Source organism: Gossypium raimondii, chromosome 3 (genome assembly GCF_025698545.1).
Source record: "Gossypium raimondii isolate GPD5lz chromosome 3, ASM2569854v1, whole genome shotgun sequence".
In the NCBI taxonomy this organism is placed as follows: domain Eukaryota; kingdom Viridiplantae; phylum Streptophyta; class Magnoliopsida; order Malvales; family Malvaceae; genus Gossypium; species Gossypium raimondii.
Genome location: NC_068567.1, coordinates 1,397,616 through 1,410,140, shown reverse-complemented (window position 1 = coordinate 1,410,140; position 12,525 = coordinate 1,397,616). Strand labels below are relative to the sequence as shown.

General features: G+C 27.0%; 1 protein-coding gene across 1 annotated transcript; it reads left to right on the top strand.

The window, feature by feature from the left end:
* The first annotated feature begins 10,663 nt into the window (after positions 1-10,663).
* LOC105796400 (protein CURLY FLAG LEAF 1) lies at positions 10,664-11,856 on the top strand. Its single transcript, XM_012626107.2, has 2 exons — positions 10,664-11,164; positions 11,352-11,856. The coding sequence occupies exons 1-2, from the start codon at positions 10,925-10,927 to the stop codon at positions 11,694-11,696; spliced, it is 585 nt and encodes a 194-aa protein (XP_012481561.1). The 5' UTR covers positions 10,664-10,924; the 3' UTR covers positions 11,697-11,856.
* Positions 11,857-12,525: the final 669 nt, after the last annotated feature.

The following is a 12,525-nucleotide window of genomic DNA, read 5'->3' as shown; positions in this document are numbered from 1 at the left end:
TTTTAAGTTATAATGAACCGAATGAACATGTCTTGTCACTTAAAATGCAACATTATATTTTGAAATCAATACTACATCATTTTATTAGATCAATCTCATAAAATTAACATCTTTTTCAACTATTACGAAATTGATCATTTTTGTTCATTTTTCTAACGAATAATAATTTTTCTAATCATTTTTACAATACAAGGACCAGAATGTAATCTTTAAAAGTTGGTTTCAAGAGGGAAAAAATGGGGTTAATGTGCATGTAACAACCATATTCATCTAATTTCTCAAAAGTCTAAGATTGAATAATTGGATTGATACAATATTAGTTTTATATACACAATAAATAAATAATGGTGTCCATGACTTGAGCACGAGGATGATAAAAGAAACGAAAAGATGTGAGTGACTGAAATGTTAGGTGGCTCTTCTTTTTCTAAGGAATAAAATTCACTAATTCCCTTTATAATTTACCACCACCTTCATGTTCTTCTATTGTTTTAACCCTCCAATCATCTATACACACATATTATGTAATTATACCCTTTGTTGCTTTTTAAAATAAAAAAATAAAAATCAATCACTCAGTAGACTTCTATATATTTATCTTTTCTTTTTTACACAATAACTAAAATTATCTATAGTCCCTCATCAACCCATAAATAGGAGGAGAATACGCTTCAGCAGACTCAAACCCACGTCCTCCTGCATTGACAACAATGCTTGTGCCAATTAAGCTAAGACTCAACCGGCACGATTAAAATTGGTAGGTATTGATAAAAAGGGTTTTTCTCTTTCACCTAGCTTAAACATTTGTACCATATATACAATATTAAATTAGCATGTGGTCTATTTAAAGAATTTTGACTGATTTGGGTATCCAAATGTAGCTTATACACTTTAAACATGTGGGCTCCTTAAGCTTCAACTAATCTTTTACACCCAAGCAATGCAACCTATCCTCTTGCATTTTGTCTACCAGTATTTGGATTTTTTTTTGCAAGTTTTGCCCACAGAAACACCATTTTACTTTTCAATTTTGTTTTTGTTTTTGTTAAAGTTAGACTAAATTTATCAATGAATCGGATCACAACTCGGTTTTTTATAATTAAATTTGAATAAAATAATTAATTTTTGTCCAACATTTTACTAAATTGAATAAGTAACTCGATTTATCTTATCGGAAGAAAATTGACTTCAGATCAATCCGTTTTAACTCAAATTATTTATTAATTAAAATTTATTCGATTCAAATTGAATCATAAAGTCAATAAATCAAACCAAATCAAATTAAAGAAGAAAGTTGTACATTAGGACATGAGCATCCCTAGTTCTGACAACGAAACTTCCCCAACCTTTTTTTTATTATTATTATTCAGTTTTGGGAACTAATATTAGGTGAGGTTCGATTGTGACTTGGAAAAATAAATAAATAAAAAATTAAAAAGCCAAATGGAAAAATTATATAAGTAAAATTATAACTAAATGAAGTCTTTCATCAGCTCTAAGCTTATCTACTCATCTGCCAATAATAATTCAAAATACAATATATAATACAATCATAAATAATACAATATTTAAATAATTATAATATGATTGGCCTAATTATCAAAAATAAATTCAAACAAAGTTTACATATGATAGGGTTTAAATATATCTGTTAATGGGTCGGGTCACTCGGTCCAGATCGAAGGTTTGTCTGAGAAATGGGAGGGTTTTGGACAAAAATATAGGTAAAAAAAAAAAGGTTCGTTTAGAAAATGGGTCAGGTCTCGGGTAAGGCTTTCTCACTGTTTTGCTATCATTTCACTATTATGTTGTTACTATTTTTTTTATTTGATTATTATATCTCTTATTTTCTTATTAATTTTGCTGCTATTTTAGAGACATTTTCTTGTTAAGTTGCAACCATGTTAGTCAATTTGTTGGGAAACATTTATTTTAATATTTTTAGTATTTTTGATGTATTATATTTTTAAAAAAATTATAAAAAATATTAAAAAATTAATATGGGCTCAGATTTTAATATTTTTATCTGGGAAAAAAATTTAGGCCCATTTTTCGGGCTGAATCAAACCCAAACCTATCAAACGAATCTAAAATTTTATCAAAGCCCAACTGAGCCATAGACAAATTTAAATTTAAATCATAATAAAATTTAAAGAAAATCCCAACATAATTTACTCAAAGTAAAACTTGCCATTGTGTTAATTAAATAATATTGAATAAAAATTTATGGTGGATTTATTAAATAAAATAAATATAATACGTTTAGTTTTATTCATGTGGATGAAAAAGCTGTGGTTTTTTCTTAAGCTACATGCTTTTTAACTTAAAAAGGAAATCGAATTTTGTTCGATCATTGTTGATCTAGCAAGTCATTTTGAATAACCTAATGCTTCATTCGAGTAGCTTGTAAACTTGATCCAACTTTTATTTTTAACTATAATTAATATTGAAAATCTCAATGCGAATTATGGTACTAATAGCTTGATTTACAATCCTAAATTTAACCCTATCCTTGGCTTGAATTTGAAGCAACCATTATAAATATAGTAGGGAATCAATGTTGTTACCTCCAATTAAAAATGTTTGTCCTCTATATAAAGTTTTGCATTAATGGTGGAGTATAAGTTGGGCAAAACATTTTAAGTAAATTCCCCAATGTTTAATAGTCAATGCCTCCTAAATTTGTAGGTAATGTGCTTTAAACACAACTAGTGTATGGGTTTTCCAAGTTTTGCTTAAGGTCAATAATTTAATAAATTTTGATTTATGGGTAGGTAATCATCATCATTATAGCATATACTAAATTTCATTCTTGAAAGAAAACTTGTATTAGATATTGGTAGACCCCCAACTTGAAATAAAAAAGGAGCCATTGGGCTTTAGGCCCACTCTCAAAAAGAAAATTAACCCCTGGCTTAGAGAGGCACCAAATACCAAAAAGAAAATTAAGCAGCGGTCATAAAGAGGCCTATCCATAGGTCGAATGGCTCGCTTAAGTTGACTTGAGACTAGAGGTGCTCATGGGTCAATCTGAGTCGGGCATAAGTATTATACTTATCTAATCTCGGCTCTGCCCGAAATATGAACCTAAAATTTTACTCAAACTCATTTTAAGCTCGCCCTTATTTTTTAAAATTATATTATATTATATTTTTATTTTTATTTGTTGAATGTTTTTATATAATTATGTTAACATCATTTTAATGTTTATATTAGAGTAGGATTATATATTTTGTATAAGTTTGTTTTTTAAATGTGTTCTAATTTACGTAATATAAAGTATTATAAACTAAAAAACGATCTTAAATGTTCAAGCCCGAGCCAAGCCCATATGTCAATCGGGTTTAATTTTTTGCCCAAGCTCATTTTTCGGGTCTAATATTTTTGCCCGAACTCTCTCAAATTTCGGGCGGGCCTTCAAGCTTGAGCAGATAACCCAACCCATGAAAAGGTCTACTTGAGATAAATTTAGATGAAAATCTTTATGCTTTGGTATTTTCCTAGTCCAAATTCGACTTAAATAATAAATTTAAATTTAATTATAAAATATAAAATATTTTTAATATTTTATTAATATTTGAATAGTAAGCAAGCTGACAATTTTGATCAGGTCAAAACGACCTTGGATTTGAATAATTTTTGTTGTAACTGGATTAGAACTCAATTCATGAATAAGTCTAATCCGAAAGGCACACCAAACCTCCAATGAAGAAAACCAACTTTCCAACAGCCAAGCACTCACTCCCAACCACAAACAATGGTCAAATATTAAAAAATAAAATTACATTTTAACCTTAAAAATTTATTTTAATTTTAATTTTTTTAAAAATATTTGATTTTGCTCACAATAGATTAGATTATTTAATTACTAATTTTACTAATTTGTTACGTATAAATTGTTCAACTATTGATTTTATTAATTCAATCTTTACATATACATTATTGATTTAACAACTAAGTTTAAGAGTGTTGCCCAATTGAACTAGCTTCATAATTTTTGTACAATACGATGACCAAATTTTGAGAAATTAATGTAGATGAACTAATAATTTAATTTTCACAACGTAGAGGGATGAAATTCATAAATTAGCTAAAAATTTAAAAATAAATTATTAAGGTAAATTATTTGTATAAGATGATAACATGGTTGGAATAAACTTTTAATAATTCGGATTAACTTAGATTTAAATTTTAATTTTCAATTACGAATAATATATAAAATTCATAAGAAAATATATTTTCGATTTCCAATTTTACAAATATTTTTCTCAAGCTTCAATGCCAAAGAAATTATAGTATAATTATTAAAATTATTGTATTAAATATTGCTTTATTTTTATTTATTATTTTTCATACAATTGAAAAATAGAATAAATCATTGTGGATTAGAAAAAAAATCGAAAATTAGGATAAGAAAAAGACAATTCAACCGGTTACTGTTCTACCTGGAAGTCAACAGTCTAACATAGAGGTAGCCTAGGCCACTTTTGTCGGACTTGAGTTTATATTTTTCAATTTTAGATTGGCCTGACTCAACCCATTTTACTGGGTCTGTTTGTTTCACTAAAAATAGCTTTCGAAAAATGATTTACTTCCTGGAAAAGTTAATATTTTCTGATGTTCGGATGAATTTGTGTAAAATATTTTCTATTGTTTGACAGATTTCTTAAAAATATTTCATAAAAGTTGTTTTCAACGAAACAAACATACATTTAAGATTTCCTTATCTTTTCATTATTTAATTGAGTTTATTTTATATCTATAATTTTATATTTTATATTGTTTTTGCATATATTAAAAATATTTTGTTAAATTCAGGTTTATTACAACTTCATTTTTAGTTATATGATTACCAAGTGAGTTTTTTATTATTTAAAAATATGGCGTCAACAAAATTGACAAAAAATTTAACAATGTCAACAATTGGACTTGATTTTCAAATTTGAAAAAGTAGAGGACTAAATTCTTGAAAATAAAAGTACAGAGACTAAATTGAATATTTGTGAAGAGTACATAGACTTATCACATATTTTAACATTTATTTTAATACATTTATAATTGTAATAAATATTTATTATTAAGATATTAATATTGAATATTTTCAATAATATGTGAAGAATATTATTTAAAATCATTATTTTAAAATTCATTATTAAAATAAAATTGAAATACTAAATAATTTATTAAAATAATAAATTATTAATATAATTTATTAAAATAATAAAATATTAATATAATTTATTATATAACTAAATATAAATAATTAAATATGTATGTATGTTTAATAAGATTGAAAAATATAATATTTTATATTAATATTTTAAATATTTTAAAATAAAAATACAATTTATTATCAATAGAATAATATCAAGCTTGATTTAAGTTAATTTTATATAAAAAATTATTAGAGCTTTTTTTCGGAAAATGACTTACACTTTTCAAAAAGGTAGTTCATTTTACAGGAAAAAAGGCTTATTTTATATTGACTTGTAAGTCATTTTCCGTTGATTAAGCTATTTTCTATAAAACAAACATAAGAAAATGCAGAAAACATTTTCCGTAAAACCTTTTACATGTAAACAAACGGACTCTTAAAAATAATAAAAATATAAAAATAAAATTTGTTAAAATTTATATATTTTTATACTTAAATTTAAATAAAAATTATTTTTATTATTTTTTAAACAATGAAATGGGTCGTTCTGATAGGCCTAGAACTTCTTTTGGAACTGGCCCTTGGCCCAACAAATGAACATCTCTAGTCTAATCCACTCAACCACAACATGTATGGTTTTTCTCCCAAATTTATTTAATTTAAAATTTTTAAAAACTTTAGGGATCAAATATAATTTTACCATTTTGTTTTTCAAATGAGGGGGCCAGGCCTGTGAAAGAGGAATCGGAAGGAAAGAAAGGCAATTTATGAAACATTAAGATAGTGAAGTATATATTTGTTAAATGCAGGGCAAAGTGGTTGAAAACCCTAAATTGTACAAAAAACAGATGAAGTAGCCAGCAGTGTTCTGGTTATCCTCATTTACTGCAACACCCAAAATCATTTAAAAATTTAAGGGTTTGGATCAATTAATGTAATGAATTAATGCATCGACCAGAAAAACACACAAATTTTGCTTCATTTCTTAGTAATAATTTGTTCAACCAAATTCACCTACACACATAGGTGGACCCCTAAATCCATGCCCTTTGTTTGGATTTCGAATATTTGTAAATATTTGATTCGGGTCTGAATAATATTCTAATTTTAACAATTTATAATAGATTCGGAGTATCATTAGTTAAATATGAAGTCGTAACATGCGGAATGAATCTCGTTAATGAGTTGTATTCGAAGGAGAATTAGGATACGTTTGGTTCATCTTATGTAATAGTCCATCTTATAGTTTCATATTCCGAATTAAAGTTTACTTTGTTTGAATTCGAAACATTCACAACATCTTATAATCTCACCTTCCAAGCAATGTAAAACTATCGGAATATAGGGTGTAATCTCAAAACCACTAGTTCCTTAAGTTATCTTAGATTATAAGTTATGGGCACACATGTATAATGTATAATGTTGTTATAAAGTTTAATACAAAATTAAGCGACTAATTATGTTATAAGTGTCGTAGGTATTAAAGTGTTATGGAAATAATGTGTAAATACCATAAGCAGTAATTATAAGTTGATGATGGGCCAAATTATAAATATCCAAAATTGATTTAATAATAAGTTATTTTAAAATAGGTAGTGGTCCCCAAGAAATACATATATCTCGTATTTCTTTTCCATCCCCATCAAAGAAATATACAAAGAGAAAAAATATATTTTCTTGGACGATCAAAACCTTCTGGGCAATCTCCAATAATGAATTCAGATACGTTTCTGCTTATAGTTTTGTTCTTAATGATCTGACATGACAGATCCTGGTTTACAGTTTTAAGTTTACATCTGAGTTGTATGGTTCTAACAATAATCACCTTTAAGAAGTAACATTTATCAGGATTAGGGTTTATATTTTAGTATTTTTCAACTCTTTTTCTTATCTCGAGTTAGACTTTTTTGGCATAATGGCAAATTTAATACTTCACAATTAAATCTTTTATCAATTTAGCTCTTATTATTTTTTTGAGCTAAATTTGACCCTTGAACTTAAAAAAAAAAAGTTGAATTTGACCATCAACATTTCAAAAAGAGTTGAATTGTTGTTTTTTTAAATGAAATACTGGCTAAAACGTTAAATTTTTAAACATGGCAGCCCACATGGCAATCCATGTGTACTTCATGCTATTTTTTTTATTTTTTAAGGAATTTTGTTATTTTTAAATTTTTTAAATTATTTGTTGACGTTGCACATAAAATAAATAGTGTCACATCAACATTAAGTATACGTGTACTGTCACATGGGTTTTCGTTTCAACAGCGGTGAAAAAATTAATATTTTAGTTAATATTTTCGTTTAAAAATAACAATTTGACTATTTTAAAAAGTTAATAATTAAATTTAACTAAATAATAATAATGACTAAGTTGATAAAAATCTAAACATTAAAAGCTAAATTTATTAGGGCGAATGTTGTGTAGCCTAGTATTAATGTTGTTTCCTTAGTATATTTTAAAATGTCTTTCTCAAATTAAGGTCTAATTAAAGGCCATTTGGGATACATGTGCTTTGTTTATACTTTTTGCAAGGCTACTTATAAAATACTATTTATGAAAATATATTGATATTTTTATTGGTTAATTAATTGATGTATTTAATTCACAATTGAAATTTATTAAATGATGAAAATCTTACTTATAACTCTTTTGATAAATTTATATGAAATTTTATTGATTTTTTGATAGAATGTCAAGAGTTATTTATAATCTCTTTTTACCCTTAAATAGGAGGATAAATATATTTTAGCGCGCTTGAACTCACGTCACAATAATATTAATGTCAATCAAACTAAGACTCAATCGGTTAATTCTATTGATTCTAATACAAGAAACCAAGTTGCTAGTTTAGTGGCAAAAGATTTCGGTTTATTTAATATCTTAATCGATATATTAGGTTCAAATTTTGAATTTGGACAATTCCCCTCTTCTCTTGCCTAAGAAAAAGAAAAATACGAGCATGCATGTAATAATTCTATAATTAAATGGTTCCAACTTTTAAAAATAAATTATTTGAACAAATTTTATATAAATATGTCGGTTGAGTTTTAATTGATTGGCACATGTATGAATGTTGAACAATTATAGCAAAAATTTTATTATATTATAAAATTATTTGTGTATTTTATAAAATTATAACAAAAATATATCATTTAAATCTTAAAAAATTCTAATTATGGCTAAAATATTTATATGTACATGCTATATGTTATAAAAATAATATACTTGTTCATAAAAATATTATAGTTTTTATTTGAATTTATTTATAAAAAATAACTTTCTAAAGTTATAGAAAAAAATTATATTATTTATACTGAAGTGTTATGAAAGTTTGGACAATTTATAAAATCTTATTCTTATAAAGGTTGTGTATTATAAATTTTATATTATTTTTTACTTAATTTACGTATTATAAAAGAGATATAATATAACACGAGTCTTTCTCCCAATTAAGTTTTTATCAGTTTTATTAATTAAAGCTACAGACTATTTAGATTATAAACCCAAATATTACAAAATCAATGTTAACTATGCAAATAGAAAATGTTATCTTGCACCATATTGTGAGATATTATATCATTTAAGAAAATAGTATCAGACACAAGCACATTAGACAGCTCATGAACTTTTTAATTTGAAACATTTAAGGCCTCGAAATGTGGTTTAGAAGATGTTTATTGTTCTAAAAATTATTTCCTATATTAACATCACATTGGTATAACGTAAAAAACAAGGTTGGATTGTACCAGTATGTTATATATTTCATAACTTCAATTATAAGTGGGATTGAAATAATTCGTACTTCGACGAGTACATAAAAGAAGGAATCTTGAGAACCTTAATAATGCTTACTCAAATTCAAATGATGGTGAACTCGGTTAAAGACCAACATATGATAATAAAGAGCATGTGTTAAATATTAAAGAGGGAATAACCTAACAAATATGAACGGGAACAATTAGATAAAATTGAATATGATATTTAATTTTCTTATTGTTTTTAGAAACCGTATTATCAACTACTTTTTAGACTAACACAATACATATGATTATTTGATTTTAACTTTTGTTACTTGTTTAGAAATTATTTTATCATACTAATAATTTTTATAGTAATCAATATTTTTAAAAACGTAAATTATGTAACTATATGTAATTACAATTTATACTACCAAGCATAATATATAGAATTAAGATGTAATTACACTCATCGGTTAAACACGTCTAAAAATTAAAATTCTTTATACCATTTTCATTCAATTACTCTGTGCTATCCAAACAGATATCAGCTACTATATTCTATATATATATATATATAAAAAGTTTGTACCATTCAAAGAGTTTATATTTAATACATTCAAAGTGCTAACACATAACTCTTAAAATTAAATACAATAAATAATGAAAATAATTGATTAAATTTGTTAACATGGCATCACATAAATCACAAGCAATTTATGAACTCATACATCATCAATACATTGACTATAAATATTTAGGATAAATTATCCTGAAGTCACTGAACTATTTATAGGTTTATGTTTTGAGCATTCAATTTTAAAAGGATACAAAATAGTCATCTAACTATTCCAAATATTTTATTTTAGTCATTGAACTATTCAAAAGTTTTTATTCAAATCACTGGGTTGTTAAGTTTCTTCTTTAAAAGTTTAGTTAACAAGCTTCAAGTGACGTTTCGACGATTAGTACGATGAATCAGTAGTACCTTTTGACTAGTAGAAAAATATACCTTAGATCCAAGTTGGTCTAACCGTCAGTACTGGAGATCGAAGAAGAGCTACTGAACTATAGAAAAGAAGGGGCAAGAGATCTTTCGATTGGTGCTGGTGATACGAATAGAGAAAGACATACAACATTGATTTTAATAGTCCAGTGATTTAGATAAAAAGTTAGAAAAGTTTAGAGACTATTTTGTAACTTTTTGAAGTTAAATGAAAAAAATATAAATTTATTAATAATTTAGTGGCCTTTAAATATAATTTATTGAAATCTTTAATAAAATACATATTTTATTAAATATCAATTATATTTAAATTATTTTTCTAATACAACCACTTAGTTCAACCAATGGAGGTCTCACCAGCTTGATGTCCTGTTAGCGAAGTTAAAGGGAGGCTGGCAGTGGCCTTGGCCCCCTCCACAAAGTAGTAGAATTGCTTTAGAGCCCCTTTAAAAATTGTAAGAATACAATTTAATACAGTAGTTAAATTTTATTTTGACCCCTCAATCATTTATAATTTACTTCTAGTCTGGCCCTCCAAGAAAATTTTCTGGTTTCATCCTTGTCTCCTGTCCAGTTTTTTATGGCTAGGAAGCACTCTTGCATCTCTCTCTCTCTATATATAAAAAGCTAGTTAGTTCAAATTCTTACATATAATTACTCCCCCCAAGAACTCAACTCATGAAAATTTAAGATGAAGAAAGGAAGGGGAGTTGGAGGAATTTATGAAGAACTTTCACCAATTTAAAGAGGGGGGGGGGGGAGGGGGTTAGATTTTGAGGTTGTCATGTTTAGTTCAATTTTAATGTTCAATAGTTTTTTCTTGGTAAGAAGAGAAGCAAAATTTGGGTGCATTAAAGTGATATCTACTTGCCACTTTTAATGCTTGGCTCTGTCCTCCTTTTTAATGGAGTTTGATGAACCCAATTTAAGAACCAACCCCTTCTTCATCTTTAAGCATTACATCCCCCTCCTTGCATGCCTCTTACCTGTTTGATGATTTTCCCCAAAGATCCATAGTTTTTATGGAACTTACTGAGTTGTCTTTGGCTTCAAGCCAATGTGTCTTAGCTGATAAAACATGCAATTTTAGTCCATCGTCTGATCTTCATCATCATCAAGTTGATGGTTTCAATTTTCCTTCAAAGAGAAGGAAGTTTTTCTCAGATCAGTTCTTCAATGTTGATTCACAGTTTCAAACCAGTGTTGATCTTCAAGTTAAAGACCCTTTGCCATTAGATTGGGAACAATGCCTTGATCTTGAAGTATGTTCTGTTTTTTTTATTCTCTGAATTCTTTCATTGTTAGTTCATGTTGTTTATATGTATATGTATATACTATGTTGGTTTCGGTGTATGTGTTTGATACGAGTATAAAATTTTTCATATATTTGGAGGATTATTAACGAATAGTCGAAGTAAAATTGGGTTGTTTCGATTTTTTTTTGTGCAGTCAGGTAAAATGTACTACATGAACAGGAAAACCTTGGAGAAGACATGGAATTGGCCTAAAGATCATAAACTAGACCTGGAGCTCAACATCTCACCAACAAGCTCCAATGGCTCGGAACATTTCAATGGCGGTTGGATCTCCAGTGAGGACTCGAACAACAACAACAAGCAGCAACAACAACATTTTTCAAGCACCACTAACATGGTGGCTTTGCCATGTTTAAATTGTCATCTTCTTGTAATCCTCCCCAAATCCTCCCCTGCTTGTCCTAATTGCAAGTATGTCCACTCTTTCCCTGCATTGCAACCTACCAAGTATCCCAATACCTTAAGTCTCTTAAACTAACACACTCGTGTCAAACTCGGGTTTGGCTCAGTTGGTTCATATAACTATGACCCGTTTTCGTTTTCCTCGAGTTATGACTTCTTAAGAAAATCCTTTGGAAGAACTTGTAATGTTTTGTTCAATGTACTCAATAACAGTAAATATAATCTTTCCTTTTTCATGTGATATATAAATATATATATGTATAGATATGTGTATTATATTTTGTCCCTTGGGGGGGGGGGCTTCTTTGGTAAGAAGCATTAAATTTGCAGAATGAAGGTCTGCCAAAATATTAAGGCAATTTCAGTAAGAAAATAATGAGATTTAGCTACTCAAAAGTTTTGAAGTACAAGGGGCTTTCAATGACCATTTTTAATGTTTTGTTACCCAACTTTATGCTACAACCTTTTTGTTTATGTTTCCACCTTCCCAATTTCATGAAATCACTAAACTTGTTTAGTAACATGATTTATGTGAGTTCAGGTGTTTTAATGTCGATCAGGTCGGATTTATATATATTACATTTGTTCAAGTTTGGTTCAACATGAAATATAGGTTTAAAATTTTGTTTAAATTGATTATATTGACTTAATAGAAACTCGTTTTAGGTTGACATATATTTTTTAATTTAATATTTTATATTTTAGATAGTTTTTCTTTTATTAAAATTTTAAATTTAAACAATTCATAGTATTATGGTATTTATGGGATATAAATTTTATAATATATTAAAATAATATAATATATATTAAAAAATATAAAACAATGCATATGCTTGTTGTACTTATAAATATACACCCCAACTTGCTCCACTTCAAGTTTTATTATTACTTAGGTCCTTCATACC